This window comes from Cyprinus carpio, chromosome B20 (assembly GCF_018340385.1).
Source record: "Cyprinus carpio isolate SPL01 chromosome B20, ASM1834038v1, whole genome shotgun sequence".
NCBI classification, from domain to species: Eukaryota; Metazoa; Chordata; class Actinopteri; order Cypriniformes; family Cyprinidae; genus Cyprinus; species Cyprinus carpio.
The window spans coordinates 15,039,704-15,058,114 of record NC_056616.1 but is presented as its reverse complement, the minus strand read 5'-3'; the positions used below and the strand labels follow the sequence as shown (position 1 = coordinate 15,058,114).

Sequence of the window (18,411 nt, the reverse complement as noted above, 5' to 3'; positions counted from 1 at the left end):
CATCAAAGAATCCTGAAAATAGTAGCACAACTGTTTTCACCATTAATAAGAAGAACTGTTGCTTAAGAACCAAATAAGGATATTAGAATGATTTCTGAATAATCATGTGAAAATTCAGCTTAAGAATAAATATAAGAATAAAATTTCAGAATAAATTGTATTTTAGATAAACAGAAAAGAGTTATTTTAAATTGCAAAAATTTATCACAATATTGCTGTTTTTAATGAATCTTTGATTTAATAAACACAGTCTTGGTGAGACTTCTTTTAAAAAAATTTAAAAAATCTTACAGGCCACAAACTATTGATCAGTAGTGTATATAGTTAATATTTTATTTGACATGTTTTACATATAATTTTATTCGTAAATATGTGTTTTTGAGCTACTCTAATCTCCGTAGTTTTTATGATTGCTAATAACTTTGTAGTCTCAGGACGTGGAGCCTCTCCACGGCATTCTTTACAAACCAAAGGTCCCTTGCCTTATCATTGGTTTAATGCCGTTACATGGGAACCGTATGATTCAGTCATGCCAGAGACACTTTGCAACTGCAGATTTCCACTTTAATTGGTAGGTTGAGAATTATTCTATAAAGGTTTTCTTTACGATTGTTTTGGATTGTTAATTTTTACAGATTAGGAATTAGTTGTTTAAAAGTTGGTGTTTGATTGTTGGTCATGAAGCTCAGATTATATCCACAGTGTGTATGTTATCAGAAGTAACTGATGGGAAAGAAAGTAGCTTGTTTAGAATTGAGTAAAACCTACAACCCAGTAGAGATTCAATTATTTGTATACCACCTTTCACAATACATATCCATCCAAGCACTTTTAAAAAACCTCCAGTGAAGCTGGGATTTTAGAGTAGATTTAGAGGAACCTACAACATCCCCCTGTGATAGTAAAATCTGCACAAAATACAAGATGCTCAGTTGTTTATTCATGTAGACTGAAGTATTATTTGAGTCGTCTATCATCCATGATTGCTCGTAGTGGATTACAGGGCTCACATTGACGTTAAAATGTGTGAGAGGAGTAAAGTTTATGTATAGTATGTAGCTTGAACAACTAGATACATTTAAATTGGTTCAAGTCACATCTTGTATGCATTCGAGTGGCTGGATTGCTATCTTCTTTTCATAATTGTAAATACATGAAGTGTAAATACCCCCAAAGTGTTTTCAGTAAAGCATGTAAAACTCCTCTCTTCTCAAAACAATGTAACAACTCTATATTACTGACAACAGCTTCATGTAAAATTGCTTCTTTAGCAGATGGCTTCTAATTGTTGGCTTTTTTTTCTTCTCTGTGATGCCTTTTTATGATTAAATGGCTTTATGTGACCTCGACATTACCAGATGTTTAAACAGGACATCTGGTCACCATAATTATAAAAGCCTGTCTCAGGACAAGGTCTTACCCCAAGTATAACCTGATTCCATAGCCTCTGATCTATTCTGGTCCTATATTTCACAATCATCAATTAAAAATGCTCACATTTTTGTACATACTAAAATAAATTGTATGGTTATTGCCACTTACCGACTATTTATCACTTTTCTTTGCCCCTACTGACCCCATTTTTACCAGAGCGGGGACGGCAGGGCAAATTCCAGCCATTCCGGCGACTATTTGGGAAGAAGAAAAGGAGGGGAGCAGAACGTGGGTTTGAGGAATCTAATCTTAAACCTAGTCATTCCACTGATGATGTTTGCAATGGGGTGGTCTCAGTTAAGGAGGAAAGTGATGAGTGTCTAAGGTAAAACTTCATAACCATTTTCGCTGGGTCTGCCTTTTATATTGACAAAATATATTGCGTTTATTTTAGATGCCGAGTTTATTTGTTGAATAGTGTACTGAAAACATTAATAGAAATGTTTTAATTAAACGGTGTGTTAACGTTCACAGGGAGTTAAACACCTTAGGGTCCAGAGCTTTTTCACACGAGAGTGTATTTATCCCAGAGGACTCAGAGAAGACATATCCAGGACAGACAATGTCCCAGGAGAACGTTTCAGACAAAGTTAGGAACATTCAGGTGAGCCTTTTCACACCAAATGTATAATTAAAAATTTTCATATCCACACAATTAAGTCTTGCACCAAACTTCACCAACACAATTTTCATATAAGCATTGCACCAAATGTATACAAATTTATTTTAGACTGTTTTATGTTGGTATCTTTGGGACTTAATTTTGGCTAATTCCTTCCTTTCTCTAATTTGACTAACAAGGCAGCAAACAAAAAAACAAAAACAAAAAAAAAAAAACCTAACAAACATCAAAATCATTTTTTTATTTTTTTTTTTACTCTCTATGCTTTTGTTGATAGAGGCAAATTGGACATAATATCAAATTTGGTCAGAGACCTCCTTCACTTAGAAAGAGTGAGGGAGATGAAGGTAGCTCAGATGAAGAAGAAGTACCACAAAGTCCACTGAAGGTTCTTGCTCAGGTGGAGATTGAGCCACCAGAGACTGAAGCCAAGGAAAAAGTAAGTTAATCACCAAATTATTATCCACTACTTACATAAATGCTGTGTCAGTCAAAGTTTATATACTAGCTTTGACCATTTATATGAACTGTTAAAAATAACTGCTCTGTTTTAGAGGGTTTTGTGATAAGACAGATTACCTCATTTGCAAATATTTACATTAATGCATTTGGCAGGCACTTTTATTGAAAGCAACTTTTAGTGCATTCAAGATATACATTTTGTCAGTAACCTTGTTGCTAATGGTTTACTCTAGTTAAACTGGAAAAGTATCATACTATGAATACATCGATTACCCATACATATAACATGCTTCCTGCTCTGCATAGTCACAAACTTGTTTGTGTTTTTGCTTTACAATCAGGCTGTCAGCCATGACGCAGTCCAGCACAGAACTCCAGTCAAATCCCCACGCACCAAGCGCCCACCTCCCCCTGGCACAATTGAGTCCATCAATCTCGATGCTGTCCCTCAGTCTGTCCCACGCTTGGACAACACTGCTGCCAAACATAAACTGTCTGTCAAACCGAAGAACCAGAGGGTGTCACGCAAACACAGAAGGTTCACACAGGTAAAGAGAAAGGTGTTCATTAAAATGTGAAAAGTATCTATTGGTTTCAACTATGTTTGTCCATACAAAATCAGTGGGCACAAACTCAAAGGTAATAACTACTGTAAATGTAACATATTTCAGGAGTTTCATGAAGAGGATCTCTCTGAAATGCATGAGGAATCTGAAACACAAAAAGACGAAGAAGTCTTTAATTTGTCAAGAGAGGACTATACCATTATCCATAGAAGCAAAGAGGATTATGATCCCACTGAGAAATCGATGAGGCGACGATTTCACGAGGAGGAGCTAGAACACCTTGAGCTTCAGAGAAGGGAACAAGAGGAAGAGAGAAAGGTGGAGGAACAAGGGAGGAGAATCGAGGAGCAGAGGCTAGAAGAAGAAAAGCGGCACAGACAGGAAGAGGAAAGGCTGCAAAAGGAGGAAGAGGATAGGAAGCAACGAGAGGAAGAGGCGAGGAAAGAAAGGGAAGAGGAAGAAAGGAGGAGAAAAGAGGAAGAGCGAAAAAGGCAAGAGGAGGAAAGAATGTGGAGAGAGGAAGAGGAAAGAAGAAGAGCAGAAGAGGAGAGAAGGCAGCAGGAACTTGAGGTGGAGCGTCTTCATCTGGAAGAGGAAAGAAAAAGGGAGCAGGAGGAGAGAAGGAGAAAAGAGGAGGAGGAAGAACAACAACGCAGGATTCAAGAGTTAGAGGAGAAACAGCAGAGAGAGGAAGAAAACCGCCTCCGTGAGGAGGAAAGGAGCCAACAAGAAGAGGCTGAGAGGAAAAGACTAGAGGAGGAGGAGGAAAGAAAGAGGCAACAGAAAGAGGAGAAAGCTGGGGCTACTGACCCAGAATGGAAAAGAAAAGCAGAGGAAGTGAGATGGAAAGAGATGGAAGAGAGACAGAGACCCTTTACTTTTAAGGTCTCTTCAGGCGAGAAGCAGATACTATTCCAGAAGGTCAACCTCACTCCTGTTACTCCATCAACTGGCCAACAGGGTGAAACAACAGCTGAAACCAGGGAGGGAGCCAATGCTTCTTCACCTGGATGCACAGATTCACCAACTCTGTCTTCGTCTCTTTATGTCCCACATACTGCAATTCTTGTGACAGGAGCCCAACTTTGTGGAACTGCAGTCAATCTCGATCAGATCAAGGACACGGCCTGCAAGTCCCTTCTTGGCCTTTCGGAAGGCAAAAAGGCCATGGGCACTCCACCAACCAAGAGCAAGACTTCTCCAGATAGTAAATCTGGAAAAACCAAATCCTTATATGAGTCTTCCTTATCTGCAGACCAATCCAATGCTGCTGTCCTGGCAGAATGGGCAAGTATCCGATCCAAAATTTTTAAAGGTGCAGAGGACGGAAAATATCCAGAATATGCAGATCAGAGTCGGAGGCCAATAAGTGAGGATCTAAATACAGTGCCATTCTCTCACACCAACCTCAGGAAAACAATGTCAGCCAGTGCTAAGTTTTCAATCACACCAGCTAGAAAGAAATTTGCTGATTCCAACAGGAACTCAGAGAATTTTGGTCAGGAAGACAAAGAAGGTGTGAAAATAGAATCACCATCTACGGAAACTCCCTCCGTCCAAAAATCAGAGTTGCCCTCTTTAGGTATCAAGATCCAGAACAGGGGAAGCAAAGTTGTCCGCATTGCAGATAGTGCTGAAGAATGCATGTTTGCCAAAGACCTCCCCTCCTTCCTTGTTCCCAGTCCACCACATGGATCTCCCAAGTCACAGAGGTCCGAGACAGGATCCCCATGTCAGGCAGAATCAGAAGACTTGGATGCAAAGTATGAAGGGGATCAGAAGGATCAGAGTGGTGATGAGCGGCCTTCACCTTTTGGAATCAAGTTGAGAAGAACCAACTACTCTCTTCGCTTTCACAATGAACAATCTGCAGAGAAGAGGAAAAAAAGGTACAGTGCGGGAGACAGTTTTGAAGGTATCCCAGTGCCTCTCACCTCCATTGATCAAGATTCTGACACTTCTAAACTCTCTGAAAAGTCTAGCCCTGTTTCTCCGCAACAAGAGATTACCGGATTTCGAACCACTGCAGCACCCAGTAAAGAATCTCGAAGTAAGTTTAGCAGAAATACTCTCCCTTTGGCACGCACTGAAGGCGACAACTTTGTTCCCAAGCCTCCACTTTACCAAAAACCAGCTACCTCCCCCAAACCATCTGAAGGTGCCACACCTCCACCCTCTCCTCTCCCGAAACATGGCAGAAGGACTTCGGGGGACATGATTTCACAAAGGACAGTGCAAGCAGAACAGGTAGATACTGAGCAGAACAGTGATCATAAAGAAGAAGTAGCAGCATCTCTACCATCCCAAAAAAACAGACAAGGAGAGGAGGAGCTTAAAGAAAAGAAGTCATTTTTTCCATCCATCAGCATCCCATGGAGAGAAAAAACAGATCGCAGGACAGAACTCATTAAAAAAGGTTGGAAATACTCAAGCACTGTAGAACTATAATTGTATCTTCACAATTATTAAAATGCTATGAAACATCAATTTATTTATATTCCTTAAACTTCTACCATGTTCAAGGTTTAGAAAGGTAGTAAGGACATTGTAAAAATAGTCCATGTGACATCAGTGGTTCCACCATAATTTTATTAAGCTATAAGAATACTTTTTGTGTGCAGTGAAAACAAAAATAACTTAATTCAACAACTCTTCTCTTCTGTGTCTGTTGACGTGCATTCTTGAGAGTACCATGACACATGCATGTGGTGCTGCTGACGTCGTGGTACTCTCTTGAATGGCGGCAGAGACTGACCAAGAAGAAATAGTTGAATAAAGTAGTTATTTTTGTTTTTTAATTTGTTTGAATTGTTTTTTTGTTTTTTTTATTTGTGATCTGAAGATGAATGAAGGTCCTTTAATTTTTGGGTGAACTATCCCTTTAATGCTATTCTTTTAGACAGTACAGCAGAGGAGTAGAAGACTCTAAAATGCTTTCTAGTCTTGCTTGTCAATTTGACACCTCCTGCATTTCTTCTACTTCACAGAAAAACCTTCTCTGCAGGCCAGGCACTCTCTAGACAGCTCACGGACACAGGAGAAAGAGACAGGACCACTTTGGATCACTCTAGCACTGCAAAAACAGAAAGGCTTCAGAGAACAGCAGCAAAATCGAGATGATAGGAGGAGCCAGAGAGAAGCTAAGCTGGCTGAGAAACAAGCTAAGGGCAGAGATAGTGTATGTATACATTATCAATATAACCACACAATCTAATATCATTAACTAGCTACACTGCTGGTACTATATGTAAACTTGTAATAATAGTGAGTTTTAACCAGCTGCAATGCAATATAATGCAACACGCAATAATAGCTTTCCCTTTTACATAAATTTTACCAGCCACAACAAGTAACAGTTTATTGATCACTTGTTTTCTACTTCTGTGGTGCTGTGCTGGGTAACCTCATCCTTTAGGAAATCTTGTTGGTTCAAAATCTTGCTCCTTGCTACAATGTGGTGTTGTTTGTCTCTGAAAGGCTGGAATGGTCAGTCCCACAGAGGATAAGGGCAGTGGAAGTTCCAGCCCCCGAAAACCTCAAACAACAGATGAGAATAAGAGACCAGACACACTCCTGGCCCGTTTTGAACGACGTGACAACTTGAAGAAAGCCAATACCTTGCCCAGCTCAGTCACAGGTAAAAAAAAAATATAAATAATGTATTTGATTAAAGGATTAGCTCACTTCCAGAAAAAAAATCCTGATAATTTACTCACCCCCATGTCATCCAAGATGTTCATGTCTTTCTGCAGTTAAAAAGAAATTAACATTTCTGAGGAAAACATTCCAGGATTTTTCTCCATGTAGTTGACTTAATTGGCGGCCAATGAGTTGAAGGTTCGAATTGCAGCTAGTGCAAGATGAGCATTTGTGATCAAAAAGTACACTCACTGGCCACTTTATTAGGTACACCTTGCTAGTACCGGGTTGAACCCCCTTTTGCCTTCAGAACTGCTTTAATTCTTCATGGCATAGATTCAGCAAGGTGTTGGAAACATTCCTCAGAGATTTTGGTCCATATTGACATGATAGCATCACGCAGTTGCTGCAGATTTGTCGGCTGCACATCCATAATGCAAATCTCCCGTTCCACCACATCCCAAAGGTGCTCTATTGGATTGAGATCTGGTGACTGTGGAGGCCATTTGAGTAAAGTGAACACATTGTAATGTTCAAGAAACCAGTCTGAGATGATTTGAGCTTTGTGATATGGTGCACTATTCTGCTGGAAGTAGCCATCAGAAGATGGGTACACTGTAGTGATAAATGGATGGACAGGGTCAGCAACAATACTCGGGTAGGCTTAAACAATGCTCAATTGGTACTAAGGGGCCCAAAGTGTGCCAAGAAAATAACCCCCACAACATTACACAATCACCTGCCTGATCCGTTGAGACAAGGCAGGTTGGATCCATGCTTTCATGTTCTTTACACCAAATTCTAACCAAACCATCTGAATGTCGCAGCAGAAATCAAGACTCATCAGACCAGGAAACGTTTTTCCAATCTTCTATTGTCCAATTTTGGTGAGCCTGTGTGAATTGTAGCCTCCGTTTCCTATTCTTAGCTGACAGGAGCGGCACCCGGTGCGGTCTTCTGCTGCTGTAGCCCATCTGCTTCAGGGTTCAACATATTGCGTTCAAAGATGGTATTCTGCATACCTTGGTTGTAACGAGTGGTTATTTGAGTTATTGTCGTCTTTCTATCATCTCTAACCAGTCTGCCCATTCTCCTCTGACCTCTGACATCAACAAGGCATTTTCGTCCACACAACTGCCGCTCACTGGATATTTTCTCTTTTTTGGACCATTCTCTGTAAACCTTAGAGATGGTTGTGCATGAAAATCTCAGTAGATCAGCAGTTTTTGAAATACTCAGACCAGCCCGTCTGGCACCAACAATCATTCCATGTTCAAAGTGCCTTAAATCCCCATTCTTCCCAATTCTGATGCTCGATTTGAACTTCAGCAAGTCGTCTTCACCACATCTAGATGCCTAAATGCATTGAGCTGGTGCCATGTGATTGGCTGATTAGCAATTTGTGTTACAAAGCTATTGAATAGGTGTACTTAATAAAGTGGCCAGTGAGTGTATAATTATTTTTTTTTTTTTTTAGAAAATGATCGATCGTTTCTCTAGATAATACCCATATTCCTCGGCTGGGATCATGTAGAGCCCTTTAAAGCTGCACTGAAACTGCAATTTGGACCTTCAACCCGTTGGCTGCCGTTTAAGTCAACTATATAGATAAAAATCCTGGAATGTTTTCCTCAAAAATGCTAATTTCTTTTTGACTGAAGAAAGAAAGACATGAACATCTTGGATGACATGGGGGTGAGTCAATCATCAGGAAATTTTTATTCTGCAAGTGAACTAATCCTTTAAATTTCCCTTTAGTAGCTTTATACTAGGGTTGCTTTATACTTTGTGTCTTAAGCTCAGTTGTTATTTAGGCTTTGCTATTTCTTTCATATACATTCCTCTGGCTGAAATACAGCTGACATCAGAGTGGGATTTAGGCATGGTTCCCATCATGATGTGGTGCTTTTAAAACAGAGACATCTAACCACTTCAAAAGCATAAAAGAGCCATCTCTCAGTCTTTATAGTGATTTTCTTTCTTTCTTTCGACAGTTGAAATTACAGACTCTACACCATCTCCACCAGCAACAAAAGATGTGACAAAGCGCTTCCCTCCTGGTGACAATACCCAGGTTTCTACCGAGCCTGCATGGCTTGCACTAGCAAAGCGTAAGGCCAAAGCCTGGAGTGACTGCCCACAGATCATCAAGTAATCCATTGCTGCTGACCAGTGAAAAAGCAAATAAGTCATCTCCTTCATCCACATCACTTAGCCATCACAGCACCCCAACTCACCTCTTGCTCTGAACAAAAAGTCTATAATTTATTTTCTAGCATTTAAGAATATTTGGTATTTTAGTGACTAAATATTGTACCAATATTCAGATTCACTAAGGATAAACAATTACATCAACCCACCCGTCCGATTTTCAATATACTGTATTATTATAACAACAACATGCATCAAAAGTATATTTAGTCATTTGTGTCACAGCCAATCAAACAGGCCCTATAATCTTCAGAGAAGTTGCAGCCCTTCATATGTTTGAAGTCGTGTATATACACAATGCATGCCGAACTGTTGATTCTAGATATTACTAAAACAATATGAGTGGTTCACATTAAGTACAAATGTAACATTTCAAGTAAAACAAGAAGGTGTTTTATTGCTTTGGTGATAAATCTGGGAAGCAATTCAAGGGCTAATAATAACACAGCTGATGAAACCTTCACAAATTCCACTCCTCGCTTCCACAAGCATGTAAATCAGAGAAATGGCTTTGTAATTTTTCTTTTTTTCCATGTATACACTCAAATGAGTTGACACTCATAGACCTTGCCGATGGGACAGACGTGGTCACTTTTTTTATTTCTTAACTTATTATATTTGATATCTTGGCAAAGTAAAAAGATCTTCACTGTGTCCGTGACAACTGTGAGTACTTTCATTTTAACTATTGCTAAAACTCATCATGATAATGACACGTCAGCTCCGTTTACTCACGTAATTAACTAACAATGAATTTTTCCTTCAAGTTTCCATTACATCATAGTATATATGCACTTGAGCCGTGCTGTCAATTGATGAAAAATCTACTTCTTGCAGTGTCTATCCGCCTGCTTGCTGTAACATAAATAATGCTATCCTGGCATAGAGTGTGCTAGCATCTCTTTTACCACTAATTAGCAAAACCTGAATCACGGCTAAGTGATGGGAGATCAGTGTTTCAAATGCAACATCCCAGGGTGGAGGGGAGTAAGAACAAGAAGTCTAGCCAATGGAAATATCCTTTACCAAAAAGGAAGCATTACTAGTGAGAGAATGAATGGACTATTAACGGACATCACCTCTACGTCCTTGAATAAGGCAGCTAACCCCAGATCGCTCCAGGGGGGATTGTCCTTGTAGGTGAAGTCGCTCTGTATTAAAAGGGTCTGCTAAATGATGGTTATTAAACGGAAGCCTTGATCTCTCAGCAGAGCCACTGACTCCACTATCTTATGTAATGTTGTACGTATGTAATGTATGTAGGTATGTATAGAAGTGAAATGAAGCGGACTGTATTCCTTTGGAGATCTCCTGAACTGCAGTCACGTCACTTTGTTTTTACATTGGTCGTGTGCAATAGTGTAGCGTAAACAGTGTTGTATGTGATATAAAACAAAAAGTTTGTTGATAATTGCACTTTTTTTGTGTTCCACTTTAGAAAAATCCATTACAGAAAAAGTGACGCAAATATTATGAAATATGTAGAAAAAAATAAAGGAAGCTGTTTGAACTCAGTGTACTGAATCTCCTGTTTTTGCACAAAAACAGACATGAACATGAATGCTAAAATCATTTATGTATTTTGCAAGATATATGTACATATAATACATACTGAATATACCCATATATTTTTTTAATAGGCGCTTTTGGGAGTCACCCATAAAAATATATTTATCCAGTTGTATATTGTGATTAATCACTGTTTGGTCAATTCTAGACAGTAAACATAATCATTGCGACATCCCACCACTATCTTGTGCCCCCATACGACAGGAGAGGAAAAAAGCTCGCCCGGCAAAGACAAGGTGGCTTTCAGTGTGCCGGTTTCTGCATCTAAAATCCACACCTTTCCATCAGTGGAGCACACAGCCACTAGTGTCCTCAAACCCCATGGATCACCATCAAACACAAAGGGAGTTGAGAACACCTTGCCTGTGGTCTGGAACTGCCACAGTAATGATCCGTTATCACCATTTATACAGTATACATGACCGTCATGTGACCCACATGTGACTGTGTGATTGGATAATGTTGATGTGCTTCTGTTGGGTGTTGTAGAAACCTGCTGATTAGTCCAAAATGTCAAAGAGGAAATGCATGGCGATGAGAAGATCGGTCCATTAGTGGAAAATTCCCATAACTGCAAAATAATGAAACAAAAATCAAACTTTGGTGCACAAAATGCAATCAAATAACTTAAAATCAATGGAGGCATTCTCATAATCATCTGTAATTAAACTGTAATATTACTGGATTACATCTGAAGAGTAAAGGAATATTGCCATAAGCCTCTTTTTAATTCACTAAAAATAAGGTTTGATAAATGAGTGCAATAAACATAGAATAAAAAAGCATTGTTGTTGTTTATTGCCTGTGAAGACCACAATTATGAAAAACAAGAATTAAAATCATGATTAAAGTCATGTATATTTAATTTATCATCTCTTAGAGCAACTTTTTCTTTTTCTTCTCACCGTATCTCCAGTATGGCTTATTCCAATAATTTGTCCATTTACTGAACCAATGAAGACAGAGGAATCAGAGCAGCGAGGAGATGAGAAAAACGGGACACTGCTGGGATATGTCCACAAGAGTTTTCCACTGTCCTGGACAGACAATTCATGGAGAACGACAAGATAAACGTTAGCCTTTAAACATGACTTCTGATCCTACAGTATATACTCAATTCTTACGATTTTTTTTATATCAGAGAAGTTGGTTTATAAGCTTTGAAACTTAAACACTCAATACTAATATTCTATATATTTTTTAATATTTAATATATCTTTTTCACTCTTTTGAAGATAGAACATTTACTTACTGGATCAAGACAGTGCAGATTTCCTCCCAGAGTACTACAGTATAACTGTCTAGGAGATGAGTGGATGCAAGGGGAGGAAAATACTGCACCTCCACCACAATAGTGCTGCCATATACAAGTCTTAGCCTGGGAGAAATAGAGTCAAATCTGTGAAATGTCAAGGGAATATGCAAGACCATATTTACAAAAAACAGAGAACAAAATACTAATTTAATACACATTTAGTTGTAACAACATTTAGTGTTAACTAAAACAAACTATTCAAAAAAAATTGTTAACTGAAATAAAGTTTAAATGAAATTAAATATAAATATCACACTCAAACTTAAAACTTGTATTAAAATTAAACTAATTGAAATAAAAGTTACTAAACTAAAACTGAAATGAAAAGCTTAACAGATTTATTTTTAATTAATAAAAAAAGGCACATAAAAAATTACTTAAACTCAAATTAAAATGAAAACTGAAAATATACAAAAAGTTACATAAAAATGCGAATAAAGACAAGTATATTAATAATACTAAGAAAACACTGATTAACACTACAGAAATATAATTAAACAAAATTGAGAAGTATTTCTCTTGTATATTACCAGTGGGTCTAATGCATAAACAAAGCCATCGTGGGACCCTGTGAACATCAGCCCAGTTTTAGGGTCTACAGTAGGGGAACTTTTCACCACATCCCCAGTCTCAAACGTCCACACAGTGTCCCCACAGGAAGCATCCAGGAAATATATCTGTCTGTCATAGCAGCCTGAGAAAAAGGGTCAAACACAGGTTAAAAATGTAGATGACATATAAATTGATGAATAAATTTAACCCTGAAATCTTTTAGGTTCTGCTTTTAGTCAAAACCCCCCATATTCAAGCTAAAGCAGTAACAACCTTATTACAACCACGTTAGTTCCCTTAATTAAATTAAGCATTCCTTTTAAAATCAAGTACAAACCAACTGCTACAAGGCTTCCACATTTGGAAATGGCAGCTGAAGACTCCAGTCGATCCCCGAGGATACGCTCCCAGATGACCTCTCCACTGGTCAGGTCAAGAGCCTGCAGTCTGTGCGAGTGAGAGCCAATGAACACGGTGGTCCTGTCAGGACCCACCAGCAGCACTGGAGAGGCGTCCACACACCTGCCTGTGTCTGAGCTCCAGAGGACCCGCAGGCCCAGCAGCAGGACATCGGAACGGTCTTCCCCTGAACCTTCACCTGGGCTCTTACTGACAGGTAACGTCTCAGTTACTTCTTGAGGGACATGGGGTTCTGTGAGCTTTTTAATAGCAGGATTTTCCTGATATATATTATGAAGTTCATGTGAGGGATTAGATATTAAACTGTCTTCAGAAGTACTCGTCACCGTAAGCTTGCTCCCATTTGTTTCTAGTGCATCTGAGAAGTTTTTCTCTTGCATCTTCCCAAAACAACCCCAATCAATAACCTCACCAGCTCGTCTCACAACTACAAATCCCATAGTCCTTCTCACCGAGGGAACTACAAAACCCACTGTGCTTTCTGTAGCATTCCCTGTGCTCATTTCCTTCTGTTGTCTTTTGGGTGAAACTAAAGAGCCTGAATCATCCAGCATTCTCTTCTTTGATGGCTGGATTGCATTGTTATGTGTTTCTGTCATGACGTGGCTAACCACATCTGAGAAAGAGCCATCTAATATGACCTCCAGCAGGCCCACAGAGGGTGTCCCCATGGCAACAGTGATCTCATCACAGAGACGCAGGGCCTGAAGGGAGTCTCCTCCACTTAACATGAAGTGTGCATCTTCCTCAACCGCAACATCATTTGGCAGGCCAAGACATTCCTAATATACACAGACAAACACACAATCACACTTTCACTCAGCAGGCAATGGGAAAGATATTTTTTAAGAAATACTTCCTTGTGTCAAACAAATAAGAAAGGTAACACTTAAGTATAGGGACCAGTTCTCACTATATATTAATACTTACAAAGCACATATTCTGCATTATCATATTCTACATCCCTAATCCAACCCAATACCTGAACTTCACAACTACTTTACTAAGCAGTAATTATGAGTTTATTGAGGCAAAAGTCATAGCAACTAGTTAATTAGTAGCAAGAATTGGACCTTAAAATAAAGTGTGACCATTAAGACTTTTACATTTTGTGCAAAAAGAGTAAATCCTATTAATACCTTCCATAGGGTCTGTAACTTCAGTCTCACAGATTCAATGTCTTTCCACACAGTTTGTGTATTTATATCTTGTTTTTGAGCGTCACACATCCTCATCAATTCGTCAATGGCTATTTTACCTAAAAATACATGCAACAGGAATATAAAAATGACTGAAATATATGACCACAATGAAAACACATTCATAGAAATGCAAAAGCTTAATGAAACGAAGGAAAATGTCTCATGATAATAATATTTTAGTACACAGTCTATTTTTTTAGCCTTTTGTTTTATTGCATAAAATGGACAATATTAATCATATTATACTTGTGAATTAAATGTATATTAAAACATTCACATATATATAAATTTGTATTTTGTAAATAACCATGTATTAACATGTACCATGTTAAATGTATAAGAATAGCTGAGGTCACACCCCAGCTTTAACAGCAATCTCTAATATAATTATCGCTACAGTTATCTTTATAGTTTTCGTTCTTAGTATGGACAGGCCTTCAGAGGATGGTGCTCACTTGCCATGAGAGGTGAGTGGAAGAGCAGGGATGAAGAATATCATGTCTGGGATGCTGTGACTGGCCAAAAGCTGTGATAACCTCTGGCGAATCTCTCCTTCAGTAACTCTGAGTGAGGGGGAGGTGGAGTTTCTTGAGACGTGGACAGTGCTGAGGTCTTCAGAGGACTGTGTAGAATGTTGGAAAGGTTTTTGATGAGGAAATTCAGAGGATGAAAGGGTTCCTGGTTGGCCCGATGTGAGCACTATAAATGCCAGTAGCCTGTCACCCTCACTCAGGCTCACTGCACACGCCTCCACCCGAGGCAAATTCTCAATGATCTGAGCACGGAAAGAAATCATTACATAAGATCATATATGCACCTTTAAATACTCTTAGATTTTATTATAAATACATACCAAGGTTGTTACATAACACATTTATCACCTACCTGCTGCAAGGCATCTAGGTGCACCCTCTGACCAAAGCGTTTGATGAGCCGATCCTTCCTGCCCAGGAAATACAACTGGGAATCACGCACCTGCACCCAGTCACCTGTAGCACGCATTGTTCCCTCGACTACAGTTTCTTCATCATCAAGCAGACACACCCTCTCTTGACCACCTAAATAAAATGAGAAAACTTCACTGTACAAACACAAAAACTATCAAAACAACAACCGAATGTCAAAGTAAGTACATTTACATTCACAAGTTTGGGGTCAGTAGGATTTTAAATGACAATAAAGATGTCTATAATGCTACAAACAAAATACCTTTAAATAAAATCATATTCTTTTGAACTTTCAACTCATCATAGAATCCAGAAACAAATTTATCACAGAAATATTAAGCAGCACGTCTGTTTTCAACATTCATGATAATAAGAAATGTTTCCTGAGCAGCAAATCAGCATGTTAGAATGATTTCTGAAGGTTCATGCGACTCTGAAGGCTGAAGTAATGGCTGCTGTAAATTTAGCTTTACCATCACGGGAATAAATTGTATTTTAAAATATATTAAAAATATAGCTGTAAAATATATTTCATGATTTGTTAACTGTATTTAGTTTTACTCTTTCAGACAATTGTACCATACCAATGAACAGCTGTCCTTCTCCTTCAGCGACGAGACGTCCTGTCTCATCTCTCACCTCCATTACGGTATCCAACATCGGCTCTCCAAGGGGCACAAATTGATCAGTTCTTTAAAATAATACAAATGATAAATAATTTTAGCATGATTTTTTATGTCAATTCAAAATAAAGCAGTGGACTTTGAGAAAACATTCTCTATAGACTGTTAATATAACTGTTTTTGTGGCTGATGCATCTTTACTACAGTGGTATTTTAGTATTTTTTACATACTATTAGAGTTTTTAATAAATATTTTAAATTAGCAGTTTTCATTCAAAATGAGTTTAATTTTAAGTAATTTTGCGATGTGCTTGTTATTTTATTAGATTCTGCGTGTCACTCACATGTCCTCCAAGCACAGGTGCTTGTCTGGGACTTTGTAACAGCTTGCCCAGCAAGAAACTTCTGTGGTGCCATAAAGATTACAGATGTGTGTGCCATTGCCTTCCTGTCTCCAGCTCTTGAGAAGACTTAGAGATGGACATGGCTCTCCTCCAAAAGCCAATAACCGCAGGGGTGAATTAGCACTAAGCACCTCCTCCTGAAGGATACGCCTTCCAAAGCGCCTCACAAGAGTGGGAGTGGCCTGGAAAAGAATTAAAAGTCAATTATAATATTTTAGTATAGAACAGTAATATATGTTGTGTATGTCATCTCACACTTTACTGACAACTAGTGGTGTGGAGGAAGCACTGTTTAAAAGGTTTCAGCTATAAATGCTAATGTAAAAAAAATGCTATTCATGGTCAGATATTATTAACCACACTGCCCACTGTCCAATGATGTCACATGGACTATTTTAACAACGTCCTTACTGCGTTTCTGGGCCTTGAATGTATTAGTTCCCTTACTGTCTAATGCATGGTCAGAAAGCTCTCGGACTTCATCAAAAATATCTTAATTTGTGCTGTGAAGATTAAAGGTCTTATGAGTTTAAAACATCATAATGGTGAGTAATTAATGACAGATCTATCATTTTTGGGTAAAATATCCCTTTAAGAACTGGAGCGTGAAATGAAATTCTGAGTGATGCAAAACATGTTAAGGTAAAATATTGAAAACAAATTGTTGGTGCATGTAGATAAATTAAAAAATGCCAAAGAACACACTCATTATCTCTGTAATCTGCATAATGCAGAAATTTCAGCTCACTACACCCACTACCAATGTTGATTACAGCACCATCATCTCCTCCTCACAGCGTGTACACATTCATGACAAAGATAAATAGACAGATGAAGTGATTTGATAATTAAAATTTCTAATTATAGGCTGTCACAGAAAGGAGTATGTCCCAGGACTGATGGCTCGGTTTGGAATAAAGTTACTTGCCTGTAAGACTGTTGTTTTGTTTCGTTTAAACAGCACATTTGCAAGTCTCCGTGGCATCTTTTTAACAGCTGAGGGGACAATTAGGAGACACGCTCCCGAGGACAGGGCCAAAAACACCTCCACCACAGAGGGGTCAAAAGTTAACGGAGAGGACAGTAATACAACATCTTCTGCAGTCATCTTAAAGACAGATCTGTTGATCAAATATTAAAAAAAAAAAGATTTATTTATTCATTTTTATGAATTCTATCCTCCAATTTCAACACAATATTTTTGCTATAGCTGTCAGGTAAATAAGTGAACGCATTAAGACCACATTCTCATACATTCAGGTAAAGATAAAACTATACAATAAATACACAGTTGACCTAAAAGTTTAATGTGTTCTTACCTTAAATGTGTAATATTAGGCACAATGCACCTGTGTGGGACCTTCACTATTTTTGGAAGCCCTGTTGTTCCAGATGTGTGCAAAACATAAGCCAAAGGCTCACTCTGTTGGATGTCTTTGGTCATTGCAGAGCTGGAACGCTGATCGGACATTTGAATGTTTGTGTCCTGTTCACTTTGTATTTTTATCAAAGTGAGCCTATGTGAAGACAATGTTACACATATTTCCAGGGATAGCAGGTTGGAAAATGCACTCTGGAATTGCTGTTGGTTATGAAACAACAATATTAGTAATAATATATAATGACTAGTATAATAGAATAGAATAGAATAGAATAGAATAGAATAGAATAGAATATAAATACATTAAGCAGTTCGTTTTGTAATAAACAGTAGTTCAGCCTGCACTTGTTTATCATTCTCAGGTTGCACAAAGGTGGTGATGCAGGATCAAGAGGTACATATGCAGCAGGAAACTGCAGAATACTGTTCAGAGAAGAAAACATTTTAATTATATGCACTAAACTACAAGACATTTGTTTAGTTTAATAATTAGATACTAGAATAATTTGGTAGTCATGCAACACACACTGCATAACTAATCGTACCCAACAATCCAGGCAGGAAGGAGGACATCTGCATGACAGAATAACCCTATGGTACCATGATGTTTCTGGACATATATGCGCAAGTGTCCAGTTAATTCATTTGCGAGGGAAATAACTTCATTGTATGTCAAACAGACGCGCGCTGCAATGCTGCTGTCGAACGCGACAGCTGTTTTATTGCCATGAGCACGCGCTGCCTCGTGCACCAATTCATGAAGCAATTTTGCTGTCATATCTGAGCGAAAATTATATTAAATCATAATATTTTCGAATAACAACGTAATTTTTCAATCTATTCCCATCCGTTTAGGAACGCCTGTTTTGCAAACTAGCCATAACCAATTCATGAACGAATTTGAGTCGAATGTTTTTTGAACCGGTTCACAAAGGTTTGAACGACTCGTTCGTGAATCAGACTGAATCGCCTCATTTGTCCTGTCCTGTTTTTATTCAGTCTATGGTTCTGTCCGAGCGGTTCTCATTAATGTAAACATCGATTTTTGACCAGATGTGAATTTT

General features: G+C 38.4%; 2 protein-coding genes across 6 annotated transcripts in view; one reads left to right on the top strand and one right to left on the bottom strand.

Moving 5' to 3' along the window:
- Positions 1 to 10,444, top strand: part of cracd (capping protein inhibiting regulator of actin dynamics) — a 26,720-nt gene extending 16,276 nt beyond the window's left edge. For 2 of the 3 annotated variants that reach the window (XM_042746117.1, XM_042746116.1), the window contains 8 exons: positions 1,591 to 1,759; positions 1,909 to 2,038; positions 2,334 to 2,495; positions 2,860 to 3,066; positions 3,190 to 5,500; positions 6,072 to 6,262; positions 6,562 to 6,721; positions 8,718 to 10,444. In XM_042746117.1, the coding sequence (XP_042602051.1) occupies positions 1,997 to 2,038; positions 2,334 to 2,495; positions 2,860 to 3,066; positions 3,190 to 5,500; positions 6,072 to 6,262; positions 6,562 to 6,721; positions 8,718 to 8,878 (3,234 nt within the window). In that variant the 5' untranslated portion in view covers positions 1,591 to 1,759; positions 1,909 to 1,996 and the 3' untranslated portion in view covers positions 8,879 to 10,444. Of the gene's footprint in view, positions 1 to 247; positions 572 to 1,590; positions 1,760 to 1,908; positions 2,039 to 2,333; positions 2,496 to 2,859; positions 3,067 to 3,189; positions 5,501 to 6,071; positions 6,263 to 6,561; positions 6,722 to 8,717 lie in introns of those variants that run through there. The other variant, XM_042746118.1, reaches the window with a different exon arrangement.
- aasdh (aminoadipate-semialdehyde dehydrogenase) overlaps positions 1 to 18,411 on the bottom strand; it is a 19,223-nt gene extending 812 nt beyond the window's left edge. For 2 of the 3 annotated variants that reach the window (XR_006157440.1, XM_042746121.1), the window contains exons 1-14: positions 17,893 to 18,411; positions 17,650 to 17,770; positions 17,286 to 17,548; positions 16,895 to 17,087; positions 15,907 to 16,148; positions 15,524 to 15,630; positions 14,878 to 15,050; positions 14,452 to 14,767; positions 13,930 to 14,048; positions 12,708 to 13,572; positions 12,349 to 12,512; positions 11,756 to 11,881; positions 11,409 to 11,540; positions 10,997 to 11,074 (exon numbers count right to left, since the gene is read on the bottom strand). Coding sequence is in view for 2 of the 3 variants with exons in the window: in XM_042746121.1 (XP_042602055.1) it covers positions 10,997 to 11,074; positions 11,409 to 11,540; positions 11,756 to 11,881; positions 12,349 to 12,512; positions 12,708 to 13,572; positions 13,930 to 14,048; positions 14,452 to 14,767; positions 14,878 to 15,050; positions 15,524 to 15,630; positions 15,907 to 16,148; positions 16,895 to 17,087; positions 17,286 to 17,548; positions 17,650 to 17,770; positions 17,893 to 18,125 (3,132 nt within the window). In the remaining variant the exon portion in view is untranslated. Of the gene's footprint in view, positions 1 to 10,491; positions 11,075 to 11,408; positions 11,541 to 11,755; positions 11,882 to 12,348; positions 12,513 to 12,707; positions 13,573 to 13,929; positions 14,049 to 14,451; positions 14,768 to 14,877; positions 15,051 to 15,523; positions 15,631 to 15,906; positions 16,149 to 16,894; positions 17,088 to 17,285; positions 17,549 to 17,649; positions 17,771 to 17,892 lie in introns of those variants that run through there. The other variant, XM_042746120.1, reaches the window with a different exon arrangement.